The sequence below is a fragment of the Danio aesculapii genome, chromosome 25 (assembly GCF_903798145.1).
Source record: "Danio aesculapii chromosome 25, fDanAes4.1, whole genome shotgun sequence".
NCBI lineage: Eukaryota > Metazoa > Chordata > Actinopteri > Cypriniformes > Danionidae > Danio > Danio aesculapii.
Window position 1 is genome coordinate 24,581,942 of NC_079459.1, and position 25,077 is coordinate 24,607,018.

General features: G+C 41.3%; 1 protein-coding gene across 1 annotated transcript in view; it reads right to left on the reverse strand.

The window, feature by feature from the left end:
- jph3b (junctophilin 3b) overlaps positions 1 to 25,077 on the reverse strand; it is a 65,703-nt gene that overhangs the window by 36,929 nt on the left and 3,697 nt on the right. Inside the window, 1 exon segment of the mRNA XM_056451927.1 lies at positions 8,995 to 9,802. Within this exon segment, the coding sequence (XP_056307902.1) occupies positions 8,995 to 9,802 (808 nt within the window).

A 25,077-nucleotide genomic window follows, 5' to 3' on the forward strand; every position in this document is an offset into this window, starting at 1 on the left:
TCCTGTCTTCCAGTCCTTCCAAGTCTGTGTCATCCTCTGTCAGCTGTATCTGGTGTGTGCTGTCCATCCTCGTGTATTCCTGTTACCCAGCCACGGAGGAAAAGACCCCAACATCATTCCTGATCCTCCTGGCTATCCTTCATGTGCTCCTTGTTGTCATTTAATAAACACCCTAACGTTTCCTTACCTCTGTCTCCTGTCCGCTTCATAACAGAAGCCCGGACCCATAACGACGACAACATGAGCACCCCCGATCACCTTCAAGAGCTGGTGGACCAGTTGAAGCGGATTCTACAGCCACCAGCTCCACTTTCCAACGCAACCACCAGCACCGAGCACTTCCGCCTCCACAGTTTCTTCTTCGGCCCTTCCTTCCAGTCCCATGGCCCGACCAGCGCCCTACTCAGGCGGAGCGGGGGAGTGCAATGGTTTTCTGTTACAATGTTCCCTCATATTCGAAATGCAACCTTCTCTATATCCCACAGATAAGTCGAAGATCGCCTACATCGTATCTCTACTCTCTGGACCTGCACTTAAATGGGCTGAGACGATCTGGAACCAAGCCGGGCCGGTCATGAATTCCATCACTACCTTCACGGAGTATTTCAAAGAGGTGTTTGGACGTTCTGATGGGGAAGTAGCCGCTGGAGAGCAGCTGTATCATCTAAAGCAAGGTACTCTATCTACACAGGAATATGCTCTCCGGTTTCGCACTCTAGCAGCTGCAAGTGGATGGAATGAGAGATCGTTGTTGACCACGTACCGGCTCGGCTTGGAACCCACTCTCCGAATCCAACTGGCCACATTAGATGATACAATGGGTCTGGAGAGATTCATCCAACATTCTCTCCGATGTTCCGATCGTCTCCGTTCCTATCAACAGGACACCATCACCCCCCTCGTCTGCACTCCTCCAATCGCCTGAGTCAACAGCCTCTCCAGAACCAGAACCCATGATAATAGAGTCTGGAAGACTGACATCAGCGGAACGACAGAGGAGGCTGACCCGGGGTCTGTGTCTATACTGCGGTGTCAGTGGACACACCCGTATGGAGTGTCCCCTTCGTCCCATTCGGACTTCAGTGAGTGTATTCAGTACGAATATTGAACAATGTAAACCACTTACTACCACCGTACAAATAACTACTGCCTCTATTTCTCTCCTTGTCACAGCCCTCATCGACTCCGGGTCAGCAGGGAACTTCATCTCCCAATCCCTCTGTCGTCAACTCCACCTCCGTACTGAGGCGTCCTCGCATATATACCAGATACAACCGATAACCCAGTGCACTCGATCTTCGACCCGTATCCATCGACAATGCGAAGACATCCTTCTTCAAGTGGGGTTGTTACATCAAGAGAGGATTCAATTTCTGGTTCTGGAGGGTGCAAATATGGACATCATTCTAGGGCGCCCGTGGCTGGTGAAGCACGATCCCATCATCTCTTGGGGCACAGGAGAGATAAAGAAATGGGGATCTGGATGTACACCTGCCTGTTTTCCAAATCTCCCTCTTCAAGGTCGGAACCCCATTTCTTTGTTTGCAACATCGGTCGAGAGCCCTCCTGAGAAGCAGTCTATCCACATTCCTAAGGAGTACAGCTCCTTTCATGATGTCTTCTGCCCCAAGAGAGCTTCCCAGCTACCGCCGCATCGGCCATGGGACTGCGCGATCGACCTAGTTCCAGATGCCCAGTTGCCAAGAGGTAGGATCTACCCGCTCTCGCTTCCAGAGAATCAGGCAATGGAAGATTACATAAGGGAGGCTCTGAGTCAGGGGTACATACGTCACTCAAAATCACCAGCCGCCTCAAGCTTCTTCTTTGTGGCCAAGAAGGACGGAGGGCTGCGTCCATGCATCGACTACAGGGTCCTAAATAACGGTACAGTAAAATACCGATATCCCCTTCCTCTGGTACCAGCCGCTTTGGAACAGCTCCGAGAAGCTAAAGTCTTCACTAAATTGGACCTCCGCAGCGCGTATAATCTGATAAGAATACGTGAGGGGGACCAATGGAAGACAGCATTCGTGACCCCTACTGGCCACTATGAATATGAGGTCATGCCTTACGGTCTGGTCAACGCCCCCTCCGTATTCCAAAACTTCATTCATGAAGTCCTCCGGGAGTTTCTTCACCACTGTGTAATAGTGTACATAGATGACATCCTCATTTACTCCCGGAGTGAGGCCGAACATCGCCAACACGTTGCGGAGGTCCTACACACATTGAGAGAACATCACCTCTACCTCAAAGCGGAGAAATGCTCATTCCACCAGAAGTCGATTCATTTCTTGGGATACATCATTGACCAAACCGGTATACGTATGGATGGGAAGAAAATTGAGGCTGTTCTATCCTGGTCAGAACCCACTTCCATTAAGGAGCTCCAGAGGTTTCTTGGGTTTGCTAACTTTTATAGACGGTTTATCAAGGACTACAGCAGGATTACATCACCTCTCACTAATCTCCTCAAGGGTAAACCCAAAGGACTGGAGTGGACCAAAGAAGCAGCCGCAGCCTTCCGCCTTCTTAAGAAGGAGTTCACAAGGGCCCCACTCCTGACTCATCCTGACCCAAATCTTCCTTTCGTGGTGGAAGTGGACGCATCCACCACCGGCGTCGGGGCAGTATTATCTCAACATCATGATACACCGCCCCGACTGCATCCCTGTGCCTATTTCTCTCGGAAGTTGAGCCCGGCGGAGCAGAATTACAGCATAGGAGACAGGGAGCTTCTAGCAATCAAGCTAGCCTTGGAGGAGTGGCGTCACTGGTTGGAGGGAGCCAAACATCCGTTCCAGGTGATCACAGATCACAAAAACCTCCAATACATCAAAGAGGCCAAGAGACTATGTCCACGTCAAGCCAGATGGTCACTTTTCTTCTCACGTTTTGATTTCTCCATTTCCTATCGTCCAGGACCCAAGAATCTAAGAGCAGACGCTCTCTCTCGTTTACACGAGCATCACGATCATGAAGAACTCCCAACGAAGATTCTTCCCGAACACATCTCCATTTGTCCGATCACCTGGAACGCTCCTCCAGTCGTTGCCACTCCGGAAGCCCCTGCTCCGCCGGGATGCCCTCCTCATCGGCAGTTCATACCACCTGAACACCGGGTAGATCTGATCCACTCCTTACATACCTCGCTAGGCACTGGACATCCAGGGATCAACAATACTCTCTCGCTAGTATCCCAACGATTCTGGTGGCCAAACATGGCAAGGGATGTGAGGCAATATGTTCAGGGCTGTAAGGACTGTGCCCAATCCAAGAGCCCACGTCATCTACCCGCTGGAAAGCTCCATCCCTTGCCGATTCCGAACCGTCCCTGGTCACACCTAGGAGTGGACTTTATCACTGACCTCCCTTCGTCAGAAGGTAATACCTGTATTCTAGTCATAGTAGATAGATTCTCAAAGTTTGTCAAACTAATCCCTCTGAAAGGTCTTCCCACAGCCTTTGAAACTGCCGACAATATCTTTAATCAAGTCTTCAGGTCATTTGGTATTCCAGAAGATATTGTGTCGGACAGAGGTCCACAGTTCATCTCACGTCTATGGAAAGCCTTCTTCAAGCTCCTAGGTGTGGCCGTCAGCCTCTCTTCTGGATATCATCCCCAAACCAACGGGCAGACAGAGAGGAAGATTCAGGAGGTGGGACGGTTCCTGAGGACCTTCTGCAGTGGTCACCAGAACTCCTGGAGCCAGTATTTGGGCTGGGCAGAATATGCCCAAAATTCACTGCGGCAACCCTCCACCGGACTCACGCCATTCCAGTGCGTCCTGGGCTTCCAACCACCGCTCTTTCCCTGGGATGGCGAACCATCTGATGTCCCCGCAGTGGATCACTGGTTCCGGGAGAGCGAGAGAGTCTGGGACGAGGCTCATCAACATCTGCAGAGGGCAGTCCGTCGAAGCAAGGTAACCGCCGATAGGAGAAGGTCTGAAGAACCCAGATACACACCCGGACAAAAGGTGTGGCTATCCACCCGGGACATACGCATGCGACTGCCCTCTCGCAAGTTAAGTCCCCGATTTGTTGGTCCCTTCACCATCGTGGAACAGGTTAACCCCGTCACCTACAAACTACAATTACCCTCTCACTACCGTATTCACCCTACATTCCACGTATCACTCCTGAAACCCTATCACGATCCTGTTCTTCCCTCCACAGAGCCTGACCACGAAGAGGAACCCCCTCCTCCACTGCTCCTAGAAGAAGGAGCCGTCTACGCAGTGAAGGAGATCTTGCGTTCCCGACGTCGTGGTGGCCAGTTGGAGTACCTGGTGGACTGGGAAGGGTACGGCCCCGAAGAAAGGACATGGGTTCCCAGAGCTGATATTCTCGATCCTAGTCTCATGGTGGAGTTTCATGAGAGCCACCCTGAGTTCCCAGCGCCTAGAGGCAGAGGGAGACCACCACGGCGTCGGAGGTGTCGGCCCTCAGGAGCGGGCCCTGGGGAGGGGGGTACTGTCATGGATTGGTCAGGCTCTCACGACCCCCACTCACGAAGATCACCATCACCTGACTTCTAATGAGCACACAGCTGCATCACATTCACGAGCACCAGATAAAAGCACAGCACTCCAGTCGCTCATTGTCCGGGCTCGTCTCGACGAAAGCGGACAACTGAGCGACCACTCAGCGTAGTCATCCTCAGCTAAAACAAACGATTTGCTTACCTGTTCTCTTTGTATTCCTCCTAGTCTTCCTGGTCCTCCCGAATCGTCCTGTCTTCCAGTCCTTCCAAGTCTGTGTCATCCTCTGTCAGCTGTATCTGGTGTGTGCTGTCCATCCTCGTGTATTCCTGTTACCCAGCCACGGAGGAAAAGACCCCAACATCATTCCTGATCCTCCTGGCTATCCTTCATGTGCTCCTTGTTGTCATTTAATAAACACCCTAACGTTTCCTTACCTCTGTCTCCTGTCCGCTTCATAACACCTACTTTTCAGACCAGGACACTCAATCATTCATTTTTTTTTTGTCTTAGTCCCTTTATTAATCTGGGGTCACCACAGCGGAATAAACCACCAACTTATCCAGCATATGTTTTACGCAGCAGATGCCCTTCCAGCTGCAACCCATCACTGGGAAACACTCTTACACTTTCATTCACACACATACATTACGGACAATTTTAGCTTACCCAATTCACTTGTACCGCATGTCTTTGGACTTGTGGGGGAAATAGGAGCACCTGGAGGAAACCCACGCGAACCCGGGGAGAACATGCAAACTCCACACAGAAACGCCAAGCGACCTTCTTGCTGTGAGGCGACAACACTATCTACTGCGCCACGGCATCGCCCGCAACAGGACACTTATTAATTCACAAGGTGGCGCAAATGGATTTGCTATTTAAACAACGTGACTCAAAACGTAAAAATTACTGTAGCGCTGGTCTGAAAATAGCAACAAATCGTGCCATACACGTTTTGCGCCTCATTGCGCTGGGTGTATGATAGGGCTTTATACAAATGTGGTCATAATGCAAACAGTTAGAAGCTAAATAAACTATTACCCATAATGATTATCATAATAAGTTTTACAAGACAATACCAAAAACTCTTACTTAAAAATTCTGTGCCCAATTTAATTTGTTACTTGCATTTTCTATGTAATGGTAGTGAACACACATTAACTTTATTACATTTTATTTACCAATTTAAATATCATTTGTTTTATTTAGACAATAATAAGACTGTTTTGTTATAACAAGCTTATTCAAGTGACGTAAGGACTATCAGAGGGATTAATTGCAATTGATGTTTGTTTTTATGTTAATGTTTTCCCCTCATTTTTTAAAGGAATTCAGCATTGTGTCAATTCACTGCAATACATTTCCATCTCTGTGATTTATAAAGAAGCATTGATGTGACTATTGTGCTAAGACGACAAAGGCTGTGAAACTAAACATCAACCAAACCAAACCATAAGGTAAAACAATTGCTTGCATTTTTAAATTAACAATCGCTATTTAACCAAACTATATTCTGTTCACAGTTCACACGCACATACACACACACACACACACGCACACACACACACACACACACACACACACACACACACACACACACACACACGGACATGTACTAACAGTGTCGGACAATTTATGACCATGGCATTCCACATGCCCATGTTATTGATTGTACCACTGTTGCTCCACATCAATACAGACATCAGTCAGCTTGCTGATACACCCAGAATCTACATGACTCTCATTAAGTGAATCCGGACTTATGTATTCTCTCTTCACGCTGACATCGACACAAATCATTCATGTTTCCTTAGCAACCACACCACATATTGACACAGACGAGGCCTATTTAACAGGTCCCAAGCAGCCACTAGAATTATGGCCTTGTGTTTGGATGCTGTGCGAAGAAAGCGAGAGGTAACATGTTGTAGGACGATACACTAATGTCAATGAGCCGTTGCGTTGCTGAGTGTGCATACTAATGTTTAGGGGCGCACTATGCTTTTGAAGATTCTCTTAATTCAAGAAGAGTTTTAATCCACGTCTGCTTTGAAGCCATGCTAAAGATCTTCTTGCTTTTTGCGCTCATGTGGAGTCCGCAATTAACATTTAAAAATTTTTCTTGTCCAGACTACACAGATTTAGTCCAATCAAATGCTTTCTAGAATAAGAATGCACCTCCTATCTGTGCCCATTGTGTACAGTTCCTATGAGGTGCCTAAAAGATTGTGTATGTTATGATAGTTACTCTTTCAAATGGTACAATTTTGACTCCTAAATTCTTGTGTTGAGGACAAGAAACATGATAGAATGCATGTCGCTTAATAGCTAATAATTGTTTGCCACTTTTAATAATGTGTGATGTTATAGAAAATTCAAAACTTCTTAAACAAGACTGTAAATAAACAATATCTATGAAGCAGCCATTGTTTTGTACTGGCTGTCTTGTCACCCGGAAAATAACTAATACAGTAATAATGTATAAAGGCTGGTTTATACTTCTCCTTGAGTAATTGCCATAATCATGCATGCCTTGCTCGTAGATGTGTTTTTATACTTCTGCGTGCTGTTTGTGTTGCTCTGCAGTAACACATCCGAAACACTAGCTGGCAGTAGGTTTATATGTTCCTCTTTGTCGAGTTTCTTCGTGGGTGTTTTGTTTTTTCTGAACACCACCGTAATGTACAAGTAGCTAAAATTCATTCATTCATTCAAAGGCGGGAACTGGCGGACGTTCAACAACTTTAATCATAGGTCCTTCACGGGACTCTACGCTTGTAAACACTCACTCCATCTGGCTTGTGGGTCTCAGCACCGGCCACACTCGGCACAGCTACCAAGCCGACCAATCACAGAGCTTGCACTACGCATCTTTGCGACGTGTAGTTAAATTTTTTTGGTGCGCGTCACAGCATGTGTGACATTTGCCGAAACCAGCAGACATTCAGCACCAATTTTTAAGGAACATATGATTTAGTTCTCTTTGACTCACTGGATGGAAACGATGCTTTACTAGTAAATGTTTTATCTGATATTCCAGTTTCGGACATTAGTCTAATTCAGATCTTTGGATGGAAACATAGCTAATGTGTAATAATGACATGCAAATTAAAAATCATTCATTAATAATTTAGTAATAACATCATAAATGAGTAGCCAATGATCTTGAGCAGGGTGAGGAAAAGGAAATAGTACTGTAAAAGCACCACAATGCTGTGTTCACACCAGATTACAATAAATCAAGCTATTCGTGCATAAATAGAAGGGTGAACATTTTGAGTTTACTTGCTTCATTCGTGAGTCAAATTCACTTTATTCGCGTGTCAAATTCACTTCACAATAGATGGGCAGGGCTTCTGTATGCCCGGTGACTTAGCTTCCTTGCTAAATGCTTAACATGGATTTTATTGAGAGAGTATCTGTGCTTTAGGAATGCTGAAAAACAGCACATATTCAGCCGGCGATGTATCTAAGTGCACTAGATCGTGATTTCAGAGGCGCACCCAGCTCTGTGAGTTCATCAACTTCTCCAGAAACTGTACCTGGATGATGGAGGCTGTTAGCGGTGCTTCTGACTGAGCCGAGCCCAGTTTAATGAACTGTTGTCCGGTGTCTGCAAGAGGATTTCCTCTCAGGAGACCAACAGTCGGCACTACGTCTTAATCATGCCCTTACAACAGAAAGCTCCTGATTGGTTAACGCGGTGCGAATGTCTGCTGAAGTTCAGATTTTCCAATTCAAGCAATTTGTGCAATACGCACGTTAAACACGTCAAACACGCAAAACGCTCAACTCACGCGAATCGATTCTATTTCTGTCTTTGCAGTGACTTAACATGTAAATCTATCTCGCTTGATGCTTCACCTGTGTCTGGAGAGAACGCAGCATAAGACTTCAAGGTCTTCTTTTAGGACATGATGCAACCAAGATGTTCTCATGGACTGCTACTAGACAGTCGACAAGATCACACGTTCACAAAAAATGTCTTTATGCGCACGATTTAGTAACGTTATGATCATGAACCCAAATACTTGCTAGTTGGTTGCAGGTGGTACTCAGGAGAGGTACCAACTTATTCTAAATCAGGGGTGTCCATCCTGCTCGAGGGCCAAAACTCTGTAAGTCTGTACCTTTCTAGGACCAAACATCCCACCACTATACTAGGCTAGTAGAAATTTCTAGACGTGTGTTAAGGTAAGTTGCAGCTAACCCTGCAACACAGTAGTTCTCCAGTGCCGAATTTGGATAACACTGCTCTAGAGCTTTTGACTAGACAAAAAATTGTGAAGTGCATAATGAGAGTCAATTTAAAGCATGTATATTTGAGTTGAGTTTTTTCATGTTTGATTGTACAAATGTTTTTGTAGCGCAAACCCTGCTAGTCAAGTAGGTTCTTGCTCCATATAGGAACCAGACTTGTAAGATTGAAGCATTTTTTCACCCTAAATTGTTAGGATTGAAGAGCCATGTGAGGTCAAAATTTTCAAAGTAAGACACTGTTTCTTACCTTGAGAGTGCAATCTCTGCCTTCTGCTTTGCGATGTCAGCAGCTTTGTCTGCCGTTTCGACCGCCCTGTCCACTTTCTCGCGGATTTTGCTGGCACGTAGCGGGATGAGGTTCTTCCGTTTTCCGCTGACAAGTATGTTCTGTTTGTATTTGCCCTCCTCTTTGGTACCATCAGGAAAAGTCGTGCATCCATAGCCATGCCTCTTGTTGCCCAACCACTCGCCCTGGTACTGCAGTCCGTCAGAACGCCGGCTCACCCCGCAGCCTGTCCTCTTGTCGTTCTTCCATTCGCCAGCATAACTTTCAGTGGTAGTGGCATCTACGTCATCGTCGCCCACCGGCAGTTCGCCTTCTCCTTCACCTAGGCTGATGGTTGAGTTGATATCGGATGCTGCAGAGCTTACCGTACTCATTCCGGCCTCGCTGCGGAAGGAACTCTGCTTGCTCCGCTGGCTGGCTAACGAGCTCTTGGACTCTGATTTTCGCAGCTTGAGACCACTTAGGAGTGAGCGACGGAACAGGCCCTTCTTTTTGTTCTTCAACAGCTCTGCCTCACTGTGGGCTGTCAAAACGAAGCCTCCGCGGGACACTGCTGGACTGCCCACTACTAGGACACCGCTGCCTCCTACACCAGCCACAGGCGCCCGATCGCCGGTCAGCAGAGCTGTGCCATTGCTGTGCTCGGAGCGTAGAGAGTTTATGGAGGTACGCAAAGGTGAACGGATGACGGCCGCCATGCCGTACGGAACGCTTTGCCGCACACCGTATCCATGCCGCATGCCGCCCACCCATTGGCCCTGGTATGTACCTGCACAAAAAGACAGGACATAAGAGACAACTGTGGATGTGTATACTACAAATCAACAATTCAGCTGTCTGTTGCAGGATTTTGAGAGCTGCAGCAGATGTGAAGCCCAGGCTTCCCCTGCTGAGTCTGCTGCCCTTAGGTTTCTGCAGTTTGGAGAGTTGCCTCATGTTTTCAGCTTCACAATTTTCATCGTGACTGTGTTAGGAAAAGCAATGTTTAAAGAAAACAATTTGAAAGGGCTGTCTTTTAGTAGCCAGGTGTGAATTCTGGTCCTCTCTAATAGTGAAGCTCCTAAAGAGCCAGTTGCCACTGTAGTGTCACATTTTTATCAAACTCCATTTAGCCATTTCAAATTAGGCTGAAGTTTTTTGCTAAACCTCTCAATGACCTTTAATTATACCAGTTTTTGTAAAGCCAAACAGGTGCTTTGACTTTAAGCCATGTGAGTGATGAGCCAAAGGACCGTGAAGACAACAATTTAGCAGCGCTGAGAATTTTAAAAGGTTATTTGCAACTTTACCTGATTTTAAAACAACAAACATAACCACCGGGGAGACCGTACTGCAATTCACATCTCTATAATATGTTTTCGTCTTTTGAGGAACTCGGTACAGTTGGGAGGGGTTTGTAGCATGTGTTACTCGAGGCACAAACAGGAATAATCCTTGTGAGCTCAGTCAAGTGCTTTTCTCATTGCTGTGGTACCATGCAATGAGGGCAAGTAACAGCTTAATAAAAAAGGGAATGAAATGTAGTCTGGTATTGTGTAAAAAAATAATGTGTAACAGATGCCTCATACTGCAATACACAGCCTACTTTTTTAAACATGAGACTCCTGAAACTATATATCATCTAATGAGGCTTTCTGTAACATATACAGACATTATTTTTTTGTTGTCTCATTTCATGTGGGGCACTAAGTGAACCAGAAATGCATGAAACATGAACTATTAAAATATGTAGAAGATGATCATCGTTATCACATGTAGCAGCATCAGCACAACCATTATGGCAACAGTGGAAAAGTGTTTTTGGCAGCCATGATCTCCAGACCAAGCTCCTTTACTCCGCTTATTGTGATGGAGCCCCAGGGGATCAAGTGTTCATCTCATTGATCTTGATGTCCATGAGGTATCACAATGTCTGTCAATTTAGCCGCCAGCTGCTTTATTTATTGTGGAGTGTGCCAACAAAATAATGGAATGTTGCATTCTGTAAAATTTCCTTAATGGCACTGGCAGCCAGACATTTCTGTCTGGAGTCTTGACGAATCACCATCTTGAAACTTTTATTAAGTGACACGAGTAACCAATAACGCTAACATTCTCACAGGTGGTGTGAACAGCACTGATGGGTCTTAATCTGAAAATATTGTCACAGGATGTAGAAAACTTGGGTTTTAGTCCCTACAATTGTCATTTTAATAATAGAGCTAATGCTAAATCAAAAATAATGGCATATATAAATATCTGCTAAGAAAAGGCCTCAACCGAAATTATATTGGTCAATTGAATTAAGTGTTGATTACTATGATGAGAAAATAGCAATTAAGCTTGAACATTCTGTCCAGTTTTTGGTTCATTTATATGTCTTTGGTTTACATACAAAAACTGAATAAAATTTTGTATAGAAGTGGACAGAAACCCAACTTTTCAGAGGTCTTGTTCCACCAAAATATGGCTAACCTCAACAAATGTATTCAGAGTAGTCAGAAAACTGGTGTTTAAAACTACTAGCCTGTAGAAAGTACGCTTTACATATACAGTACCTGACAAAAGTTTTGTTGCCTATTCAAGTTTTAGGAACAACAAATAATAACTTGACTTCAAGTTGATCATTTGATATCAGAAGTGGCTTGTATGAGGCAAAGACCTTTAGATTACACATATTTTACCAAAAAAAAAATATGATCATGCCTTGATTTTTAATTATTTCCATACATCTCTGCAATGACTCAAATAAATTATTAATAAAGTCATCAGGAATGACAAAGAAAGCATTCTTGCAGGACTCCCAGCATTCATCAAGATTCTTTGTATTCATCTTCAATGCCTCCTCCTTCATCTTACCCCAAACGTGCTCAATATTGTTCATATCTGGAGACTGGGCTGGCCAATCCTGGAGCACCTTGACCTTCTTTGCTTTCAGGAACAATAGCCGCGTTTCCACTATCGCGCCTAAAGCGAGCGAGCCAGGGCGAGCCAAGGCCAGTCGCGTTTCCACTATCACTTCCGGGGTGTAATCGGGCCAAAGCGGGGCTTCCTTGGGGCCAGCGTCCTGCCTTTTTCGGCCCGCCGAATACCTTGGGCCAAGGAGGGCCAACTGGGGCTTCGGGGCGGGGTTATGTACAAAGGCGGAGTTTTCCTTTCAGGTAAAGAGGAGACAAGATGCTTTCTTCCCTTACATTTGTTTTGCTATCGTGCTTGATCAACTCACTCGCCTTGCAGCCAAACTGTCCTTATCCAGGGATCGCTGTCTGGCCTTACACCAACAGACCACAAACAGTAAAAAAGCAATCGCTTCGGTGTTCTCCATCTTCCAGCTCTCGTAGTGATGCCAGGTTGTGTTTGTGGTTATAATTTGAGTTTTTTGTTCCCGCTGAAGTGGGCGGGTTGTGTGACGGGTTGTGTGACGTTTGATTCGGGGGACGTTCTGGGGGCGGTGTTTGCATGACGCGCTGCGAGCAACTAGCCCGACAGTGGAAACGTGACATGATTTCGGCCTCATTTCTCAACCTCCCGGGCTATTGGCCCGGCCTGGCCCGATTAAAGCCCTGGCTCGCACTGGCCCGATAGTGGAAATGCGGCTATTGATGTGTAGACTGATGTATGAGAAGCATCGCTATCCTACTGAAGAATTTGCCCTCTCATGTGGTTTGTAATGTAATGGGCAGCACAAATGTCTTGATACCTCAGGCTGTTGATGTTGTCATCCACTCTGCAGATATCCCCATATTGAATGTAACCCCCAACCATGATTTTTCCTTCACCAAACTTGACTAATTTCCGTGAGAATCTTGGGTCCTTGTGGTTCCAGTATGTCTTCTGCAGTATTTGTGATGATTGGGATGAAGTTCAACAGATGATTCATCAGAAAAACTACTTTCTGCCACTTTTCCAAATGATCAACAAGAAGGCAAGTTATTATTTGTTGTTCTTACAACTGAGATCAACGACAAGACTTTTGTCAGGTAGGGTAAACTTGTCAAGTTGCACCACATATAGGCCTAAAAAACTTTTTAAAAGTTATATTTTGGAAAGTATGGTAAGATACTGCTTAAGAATGAATTCAGAGGAGCTCTGTAGTTCACGTCTGGTTTGTGTGTCTCTAGGATTTCTGCTTTCACACTTACAACCAAGTCCAGTTACAAAGTGTCTCTCTCCATGGTGCTGAAATCTGGGACAGCACTCTTTCAAACACAAATGAAATTTCTGTGAAGATCATTCTCATTCCTTTTCTTGGCCAAAATATTAAAGAGAATAAGAACTAGAACTGTCAAGCCTCAAAATCTCCAAAATTCAGAGTACAAGTGGTCCAACTGACCTTACAACGGATATAGGACATTTACACAAAAGTAAACTACTTGTGTTCTACAGAATAAGCTACTTTTTCCATCTGAAGATTAATATAGAACTTTCCCTTTAATAATATGTGCTCACCTAGCATGGGTCTTTTATACCGGATGGTATATATATTCACGATCCACCTGATCTGTCCTGTACTTTTCACGCTCCGTGAGATCACCTCTGATGTAACCACTATCCCTACATGCTGATGATTCATCCTGGCCAACATTCTAGAACATGCTGGCACTATTACTGTGGCAGCCACACACACACAGAGCACACTGTGCTACTTCCGTTATCTCACCATCTCTCCCACCTCTTATTCGTTCTCACCCTCTCTTCTTCTCCCCCATTCTCTTTGTCTTTACATTATCAGCTTTCTCATCCTGTTAGCTACATGCATACACATTCAGCCATATGAACGCCCCCATTCCCACTGCCTGTATTGATCTCTGTGGGTTGGCATGTCAGTGAGGGCTGCTGGATGGCTCGATGGGGCTGGAGCTTGCTGGATTTTCCCAGCCCCCCACTTCAATATACATACTTTCCTGGCTCACAAACAGCCCATGCCACAGAGCTTCCTGTCTACCACTGTCTGTCTTTTTTAGAACTACATATGTATCCATCTGTCTGTCTGTCAGTCGGTCTATTTGACTATTTATGTGTCTGTCTTCCCTACAAATATCCCTACATTGTCTATCTATCTATCTATCTATCTATCTATCTATCTATCTATCTATCTATCTATCTATCTATCTATCTATCTATCTGTCTGTCTGTCTGTCTGTCTGTCTGTCTGTCTGTCTGTCTGTCTGTCTGTTTGTCTAGTTTTCCATCCGTCCATCCATTCGTCTGTCCGTTTGTCTATCTGTCTGCTCATCTGTCCGATTGTCCGTCCACCCACCCACCCACCCACCTCATCCATCCATCCATCCATCCATCCATCCATCCATCCATCCATCCATCCATCCATCCATCCATCCATCCATCCATCCATCCATCCATCCATCCATCTATCTATCTATCTATCTATCTATCTATCTATCTATCTATCTATCTATCTATCTATCTATCTATCTATCTATCTATCTATCTATCTATCTATCTATCTATCTATCTGTCTGTCTGTCTGTCTGTCTGTCTGTCTGTCTGTCTGTCTGTTTGTCTAGTTTTCCATCCGTCCATCCATTCGTCTGTCCGTTTGTCTATCTGTCTGCTCATCTGTCCGATTGTCCGTCCACCCACCCACCCACCCCACCCACCTATCCATCCATCCATCCATCCATCCATCCATCCATCCATCCATCCATCTATCTATCTATCTATCTATCTATCTATCTATCTATCTATCTAGCTATCTATCTATCTATCTATCTAACTATCTATCTATCTATCTATCTATCTATCTATCTATCTATCTATCTATCTATCTATCTATCTATCTATCTGTGTCTGTCTGTCTGTCTGTCTGTCTGTCTGTCTCTCTGTCTATTTTTCCATCCATCCATCTAGTTTTCTGTCTGTCCGTCCGTCCATCCGTCCGTCTGTCTCTCTGTCTGTCTGTCTGTCTAGTTTTCCATCCATCCATCCATCCATCAGGTCCATTCGCCCGTCTGTCTGTCTAGTCATCCATCCATCCACCCATCCATCCATCCATCCAACCATCCAACTATCCATCCATCCATCCATCCATCCATCTATCTACTGTATGTGTCTGTCTGTCTGTCTCTGTCTATTTTTCCATCTATCCATCCATCCATCTAGTTTTCTGTCCGTCCATCCGTCCGTCCGTCCGTCCGTCCGTCCGTCCGTCTATCTATCTATCTATCTATCTATCTATCTATCTATCTATCTATCTATCTATCTATCTATCTATCTATCTATCTATCTATCTATCTATCTATCTATCTATCTATCTGTCTGTCTGTCTGTCTGTCTGTCTGTCTGTCTAGTTTTCCATCCATCCATACATCCATCCATCCATCCATCCATCCATCCATCCATCCATCCATCCATCCATCCATCCATCCATCCATCCATCCATCCATCCATCCATCCATCCATCCATCCATCCATCCATCCATCCATCCATCCATCCATCTATCTATCTATCTATCTATCTATCTATCTATCTATCTATCTATCTATCTATCTATCTATCTATCTATCTATTTTTCCATCCATCCGTCTATTTATCTGTCTGTCTTTCTAGTTTTCCATCCATCCACCCATCTGTCTAATTTTCTGTCTGTCTGTCTATCCATCCATCCATCTATGTGTCTGTCTGTCTGTCTGTCTCTCTAACTGTCTATTTTTCCATCCATCCATCCATCCATCCATCCATCTGTCTATCTAGTTTTCTGGCTTTCTGTCTGTCTGTCTATCTATCTATCTGTCCGTCCATCCATCCGTATATCTATCTATGTCTATCTGTCTGTTTGAATATATATCTGTCTTTGCCTTTATCTACTTAAGTCAGTCATTCTCTCCATCTGTCTTTTTTGTAATTGAACCATAACTACATATCTGTCCGCTTCTGTCATCTCTCTCGCAATTCATCTGATAACCCACTATTTTACATCTATTAACTATTTAACATTGATCGCTTTTATCTGAAGAAAGTTACTTGCAGACAGAGAGTGTGTATGATAGTGAGAAACCAAGTATTGCAGTTGAAGTGAGAACAGGAAACTGACACACTGTCACAGGCCCGTGCAGTAACTGTACATTCAGTGTTCCACCGTGTGGCGGGACAGTTGGCCAACATCTGGTTGATGCTTTCTTCATATTGTCGGGCAGCAGCTGCGTAATGTGTGATATGTAGATCAAACATCGTCCTAAACTGATGGGATTAACAAAGAAAATTCCCACACACACTGACACACAGAAAAAGTGGAGGCATCAGTTCGCACCTCCCAAACATTCTCAGTCTAGTTCTTTCACACCAGCACACAGTCTTTAGTTCATTATCTACCACACACTTCTGCTTGTTTCAGAGTGAACTGTAACAAAAATGAGATTTTAAGATAACAATAGCTAGATATCGTCTTCATACCAACATTATTGGATTTCCTACAGGCAATGAAACAAAAACCTGTTCTCTTTTTTTTTTCAGTTATAATTCTCTTCAGACGTACAGTATTGTATAGCAAATGATTTTTGGGGGATAATCAGTAACATCCCTAAAACAAAAGCAAATCAAATAGATAGTTTAATGGATTATAGATGAGGGAGATTTTTTGATTATGATGCATCGGCAGGCCTTCCAGAATAAAGACTGCCTGACAGTGATGTAAAACTGCTGACGTCTGTAGTGCTCTGATTGATGGGCACAGCGTTTGCACAGACACAAAACTAAGTATCCGACTCGGAGTCTGGCGGTCTGAGGACAAGATCCGCCCACTGGCTGAAATGATTTTGTACATTACGTCTTCCCGTTTGAGGTATGTGGAGTGGGGGGATGAGACTTTGTCCTTGATTAGCCTTTGAACTGCTTTGTTTTCTTTGACGGCCTTGGGCAGAGTCCCAAGTCACAGCGACTAGAATTACAATGTGAGTGTTATTGTTGTTCAAGATATACAGGAAGAGCCAAATATTGGTGGCAGTTTAGCTTTGCATTATATTTATGGACACTGTAATTATATAAATATAATTAATTACTTGAGCATATTACACTGTGTTTACAAGCAGCGCCTCCAAGTAATAAAACATAGGCTGTATGTTTGTTAGTATTTAATATTTGCTTGTTATTAGCATGCTAAGATGTTTTTAGCATATCTTTTTTTTTTCTCTTGGTTCATTTGCTGGATTTGCTTTGTGTACATTTACATTTTTAATAACTAAACCTTAATATAAAGGGGAATTAAAAACTTAATTGGTCCACTTATATCAGTGTTTCCCAATCCTGTTCCTGGAGGCACACCAAGAGTACATATTTTGGATGTTTCCCTTATCTGAACCATTCATTTTAGGTTTCTGAGTCTCTTCTAATGTACTTAAGAGTTGATTCATGTGTGTTTGAATAGGAAGAGGTTAAAAAATGTGTACTGTTGCCGCACAATTAAGACCATTGGTGTGTTAGTGTGATCTTGAGGTAGAGACAAGATGAAAGGAAATAAAAGTGAAATCCAGGAAGTTAAAAACTAATTTCCTGATGAAGATTGAGTATCTTAACCCACTGACACAGTTTACAGAAAAAAATTAGGTTTATATAGGGAAAGGAACTTCATTTGGAAAAACAAATTCAAATTCTGAATTGGGTGGTGCATGACCCAAATTTTAAACTTGGGACTATGAATAGAATGTAATGTTTCCAAACTTTAAAAGATACGTTTGGTCTAATAAACCAAGATCTATTTAGATATTTACAGTTGCGGGATTATTATATAATAGAAGTACAGTATGAGGATTGGAACAATCAGCTTGTTCAGATTTTCATTCAGACATACAAGAAAAGTATGACAAACAATTTTTAAATTACTCTCAACAGACTACAGTGCATTTGCAAAGAATTCATAGCGCTTCACTTTTTTCCACATTTTTTTTTGTTACAGCCTTATTACAAAATGGATTAAATTCATTTATTTCTTTAAAACTCTACACACAATACCCCATAATGACAATGTGAATTTTTTTTTTTTTTTTGAAATTGTTGCAAATTTATTTAAAATAAAAAACCTGAAATTATCACATGTACATAAGTATTCACAGCCTTTGCAGAGAAACTCTAAATTGAGCTCAGGTACATTCTGTTTCCACTGATCATTCTTGAGATGTTTCAGCAGCTTAGTTGGAGTTCACCTGTTGTAAATTCAGTTGATTGGACATGATTTGAAAAGGCATACATCTGTCTACATAATGTCCCAGGGTTGACACCACTTATCATCAGGCTAATAGCATCCCTACAGTGAAGCATGGTGGTGGCAGCATCATGCTGTGGGGAGGTTTTCAATAGCAGGAACTGCAAGACTAGTCAGGATAGAGGGAAAGATGAATGCAGTAATGTACAGACCATCCTGAATAAAAACCTGCTTCAGAGTGCCCTTGACCTCAGACTGGGGTGACGGTTTATTTTTTCCAGCAGGACAATGGCCCAAAGCACACCGCCAAAATATCAATAGAGTGGCTTCACAACAACTCGGTGAATATCCTTGAGTGGCCCAGCCAGAGCCCAGACCTAAATCCTATTGAACATCTCTGGAGAGATCTGAAAATGGCTGAACACCATCGCTTCCTATTCACCCTGATAGAATGAAGTATTGAGCAAAGGGCTGTGAATACTTATGTACATGTGATTTTTCAGGGTTTTTATTTTTAATAAATTTGCAACAATTTTCAAAAACTCTTTTTTTCACATTGTCATTATGGGGTATTGTGTGTAGAATTTTGAGGAAATAAATGAATTTAATCCATTTTGGAATAAGGCTGTAACAAATTTAGGAAAAGTGAAGTGCTATGAATACTTTCCATTTGCACTTTCCATATGCACTATAAGATTAAAATGGGAAAAGGAAATAGGCATTATTTTTAAATCAAGACCAATAGGTTAAAATATGTGCTGTCCCACACACCTCAACAAGCTTAAGAATGTGGGGTGAGTTTGTTTTGTTGGAAAAATTTGATTACATTTTTTATTACACCAAGAATTAAATCATTACATTCGGGAACTCCTCATCCTTGTTGGAGGAATTGTGGGGTAGAAGAGGCACATCATGCGCATATATTCTAGCACTGCTCAAGAATTCATAGTTTTTGGGAAACTGTGCACTCCGCTATAAATGATATTTTTGATCTTCATATTCCTAGATCAATTGAAGTACTTTATCTAGGAGATATTCCTAATAAACTTAAAAAGGAGGATAGACATATGTTTAAGATATTATTGGCAACAAGTAAAAAAGCTTTAACCTGAAAATGGTATAAAGAAGACCCACCAAATAAAGATGAATGGTTCAAAATAATAGCAGAAGTTGAGGAAATGGAAGAAAATGACACATGCACTTCAATTACAATTACAGAGATCTTTGAAAAGAAATTGAGTAAATGGCTGGCTTTCTCCATATAATTATCCATAATTTAACATTTACGAAATTCTAGGTTATGCGTCATTGTAAGATTATGTTTGGCAACCTTTTATTATATTTTATTTTATGCTTATTCTATTTATTTGTTTTTTTTTTGATGAGGTTAATTTAATATTTTTATGTATGTACAGTTGAAGTCAGAATTATTAGCCCCCCTGTTTATTTTTTCCCCAATTTCTGTTTAATGGAGTGAAGTTTTTTGCAACACATTTCTAAACATAATAGTTTTAATAACTCATTTCTAATAACTGATTTCTTTTATCTTTGCCATGATGACAGTAAATAATATTTGACTAGATATTTTTCAAGACACTTCTATACAGCTTATGACATTTAAAGCCTTAACTAGGTTAATTAGGTTAACTAGGCAGGTTAGGGTAATTAGGCAAGTTATTGTATAATGATGGGTTTGTACTGTAAACTATCAGAAAAAATTGCTTAAAGGGGCTAATATTGTGACCTTAAAATGTTTGTAAAAAATTAAAAACTGCTTTAATTCTAGCTGAAATAAAACAAATAAGCTTTCTCCAGAATGAAAAAATATTATCAGACATACTGTGAAAATTTCCTTGCTCTGTTAAACATTACTTGGGAAATATTTAAAAGAGAAAAAAATCCAAAGGGGGGCTAATAATTCCGACTTACATGTAGATATACAGTACATGTGTGGCATGGATGTATTTGTGTATACACATATATATGTATGTATTTATATATTAATTATTTTTTTTTTTTTTTTTTTTTATTCCTACTGGTTATATGTTCCTAAAAAATCAATAAAAACTAAGTATAAATAAAAAAAAGAAAGAAAATGTGTACTGTTGGTGTGCCTTCACTAAATATTGGCTTATATAACAATATATTGCGACAGACAGTCAAAACCATAATATGTGCTGTTAGTGTTATATATTTAATATGCTTTGAATGTTTTGTTTAGATTTGTTGTGAGCGCACCCTAATTCTACAATTCTTTTTTTTGGAATAGAATTCCTTTTTTTTTAAATAGATTTTTACCAGTGTAAATTTGCAAAACAATGTGATTGCTACAAAGTATCATGCCAATGATTTTTAATATGATGTTTAAATTTGGTAACACCTTATTTTGATGGCCTATTCGAGTATTAGTAGACTGTCTGCTTAATATCTGCTGATACTGCTGCTAAACAGACATTTAACTGACTATAAGAAACTTTACAAGTACATGTCAACTTACACTGACCCTAACCCCAACCTAACAGTCTACTTATAATCTAATGAGAATTATTTGGCATGTAGATCCAATGTAACTTAAATTCAACAAACAGACTATCAAAATAATGTGTGACCTTAAATTTTCCATGAATTAATAATTTTTATGTTTAATAACAGTTTTTTTATATGTATTGTATCATGAATATGGATATCAACATCATATTGTTACTGTTAGCAAGCAGAGCATGCTGGGAAACAGTACTTGGAGGATACGAAAAGTGGACTAAATCACCATTCATTGGTGCAAGATGCAACACTTGGGTATGTAAACTTTTGGATATGATTATCTGTATCAATTCAGATGTTGTGTTGTCTTGTGGAATATTTCTTTGGTCAGAATTTGAAGCAACCTAGATTGTTTTGTACCATTCTTCCCGTTTACTGATCCATTAAAACAAACTTTATACATCCTCGACTTAAAGAAAACAGGTAATTATCATCTGAAAGTAACTGCTAAAGTGTCCCTGATGTATGTTTTCCCAGTAAGGTCAGGCAGAGGAGTGAAAGTGGGATCTCTTGTGGTACAAACTCACGCAATCCACCAGTCCTTTGATAATTCTGCATGTAGCCATAGGAACTTCTCATTAAAAGAGGCGACTAAAGAGGTGTTGTAAGTAAACAACATGACGGGCAGGCCTAATGTAGAAAATTTGTTAGATAATCGTTGTAAACTCTTCTCTTGTATTACTATGATATCGTGGGAAAGCTCCTCTCAGGGAGAGGGAGATAGAGGGAGAGCAGTCACGACACCGGCGCGCTGTTGGCGCTCTCCGTGGTTCTGAAGATAAGAGTGGGTGTATAGCCTGCCTGTTTCAGTTGGGTTTTAGATCCTCCTGAGAATCAGCAATTCATTTTTGATCACGTAGTGGACATAAGTTGTTTGTTAATATCTCTGAGATGATAAATACCACAGTTTAAAGTGTTTTAGATATGAAGAATATTTCTTTGATATCCAGTATTATAATAATTTGATATAGTTATGTAAGAATATATATAAAATAGGATCACAAATAGAAGAGAAAATACAATCCTAAATGCAATTTGTGGATTAGTTCACTCCAAAATGTCAATTTTGTTAGCATTTACTAATCCGCATTTCATTTCAAAGTCTCAAAATAGAAACTAGTGATGCATGATATATCGGCAGCCATATTGTTATTGGCCGACAAATGCTATTTTTAATGTTATTGTTATCAGTCCGATATCAAAATTAGGCTGATATCTTTAAGTCGATAGATTACGTAATTGTATAAAACTGCCTGCCTCGTGCATGCGTGGGTCGAACTTGTTCAGACTTGTCCAGGGCACAATAACGGAGCCACAGAGATGGTTTAAGTTCTTACTGCTTTCATTTTCATTTTATTTAAAATATATTTAACTTGTTTGTTAATTAAATCCCATTTTGTTATTAAGCTGGCTTGTGGAAGCCCACCTATTGAAATCCTATTTAAACTTAATAGTATTATTCTTTCGTTTTCTGAGACTAAATTTGCAACTCTATCTCCTCCTAGGGCTTTAAAGCTATAACGACCAAGCTTGGGTCAGACCTTCGGACTGGTCTGAATCGGTGTGCTATATCTTTTCCAACTTATCTGACTTTCAGTTTTCCAAAAACTGTGCCGGGACTATTGGAAAAATCCTATTGGACCAAACTTTGTGACCTCATAACTCTGCATCAGACTGTCATACAGACTTAGGTCTAAGCTCATTTAAATCAGTCAAGCCAGCGGCCAATCACTAATGACCTTTAAACTTTCCAGCCGCACCCTAACAACCAGATACTGCACCCTAGCAACTGTCCCATAGACTGTTATAGAGACATGGCGGTTGATTTAAATTGATCATACTGGCAAGAAACGTTGATACATTATCAGTCTAAGCTGTCAATCATCTATCTATCTATCTATCTATCTATCTATCTATCTATCTATCTATCTATCTATCTATCTATCTATCTATCTATCTATCTATCTATCTATCTATCTATCTATCTATTAATCTATCTATCTATTCATACTTTTTCAAACTGTTTCAAACTAAAATAACGATTACCAACAGGCTTTCTCAAGCCAGCCTCAAAGTTTGTCTCAACTTTAATAAGCTAGTTGAACCTATTACTTTATGAAACAGTCAAGTTGCATGTTAACTTGCTATGCGAAGAAAAGGAAATAATTTATTTTTGGCATGCTGATTTATGTGAAATCATGAATATAGGTCTATAATCACCTTGCAATTTTGAAATTAGCTATTTTTTTTGCTTTGAAATTTGAAATATTGCTTTTTTTATTTGAGTAGGCTATTCAGTTCATAAGATCAGATCAAACCATGAAGTTGAAATAAAATCAGTTGTTTAAAATATGATCGTTTGAAATATATTCATCAGCTATAATATAGCGGTTATCGGCCTTTAAATCGGTTATCGATATCGGTCAAAAAAATCCATATCGGTGCATCCCTAATTGTTAATAAAATCTGAGTGTTCTCTCCCTCCCTTGAATTTAATCTACATGATTCAAGAAGTAAAATCCAAGTCTTCAGAAGAGACACAATTGGTTTATTTGATGAACAAATTTAAATTGGGATTCGTTCGCAAATGAACGTGAATTAGTGAACATGGATTATGTCATTCGAACTTCTGTAACCAAATTTGAATGTTTTTTTTAACATTGTTCACTATGAGGTTTGGATGAGCAGACTTCAAATAGCGGTAATAAAAAGTACATTATAATTTGAAATATCTTGATTTGAGTACAAATTTTGGAACAATGTAAATGTACACACTCTGACAATACTAAAACTATAATGAAATGTAGCTAACCATAATATTTGCATAGGTAACATGGGAACACAGTACACAATCTTTTTTAAACAGGTTATTCCCAGATCATGTGTTATATAAAGGACTGCTTGCCTAATCAAACTAATGCCTATATTTCATCTGCGCTTCTGGTATTTTTGGCACAAATTCATCTGTCACTTGTTAGAAGAAATAATCTAAATGGCAAAATCTGTGTTAGTTTGTTTGCTGGATCTCAGGAGGTTATGATCTTTAGATATCTAATACAATGCCTTTACGTTCCATGAGGTAGACGTCGGATCTTTGCTTTGTGAATCTAACAAGAGCGGGCACTCTCTGAGGATACCAACATTAGTATTAATCAGAGGAACATCTAATTAAATCACTGCACAGATGTGAAAACAACAAAATGAGAAAACATTGTCCTGTATCTGCTGTATGGGCTGTATATGCAAACAGCATGAGCATGGGACGTCTCATATGGGTCACATGGTTATGTGATTAGTGGTCCTGTATTGGCTTTCTATGAGTCCTGCAACCCACATGTCAAAACTAATTCGCTCGCGTTTCTGCCGGAGGCCTATGAGATGCATTGTGCAATGGCGCGGGGCACACAGAACGGAAACGGTTAATGCGGAAAGATCAAAGACGCGGAAACATCACAGGACAGATTTAATCACGCGCCTTCCCTCGGGTTGAATTTATAATCGTTTCTTTAACAATGCACGCTGTTCTGTTTCGATGTTGAATACTTCTTGTTTTCACCTTTTCATGTGTCGTGATCAGGGAAGCGTCTGTCTAAAGAAACGACTTCGTTGTAGCTCACTCGGCCTAAATATCTCATATACAATACTAATTAGAAATCTTGCCAGGAGAAGGCAGACTCCCGCAAAGCAGGCAGAAAGTCTGTTTGGATCGGCTCTTCCATGAATTATTAATCTCTTGTCTTTTTCACAAAGTCAGCAATTGCACCTCAGAGTAATTGTTGCGTGCATGTGGTTGCAAGCCAGACTCGCAGAGTACACATCTGTCGGCCATACTCTTCTCTAGTGGCCTTAAATCCAGGACAGACTTGGAACAAACAGGTGTTAGCATTCATAGATGGACGTGATCATATATGATCACTTATCCATAACCTACTGAAAGTTAAACCAAAGCTTGGGAAATAATATAAGCCTCACATGGCAGGCCAGAGGTGACTTTTTTTCTAATGTGAACTGCACACTTTTATAGCATTTGTAGACAGTTGTTTATTAAGGCGATGTGTTATGTATATGGGGCAATGGTGTTGCGACAACACTCGACAATACAAAATAAAGCTATACTTTAAACCAAATCTCTCGCTAAGCCTACATAGACTAGCAGGCTGTTATCCGTTTAAGGGGATTTCAGCTTGACTTTTATTTTTTCAATGTTATGTAGGTGATGTGTGTGAGAAGTGGAGTACTCCCCATTTTAGGATTATAAACAAAATATAATCAGCCTGAATTCATTTGAACCACATAAATGATATGTATGAATATTTCAATTTGCTTTTGAGCAATGCTGAATGCAGCTTTTCAGAGCTCCTGAGGTGTT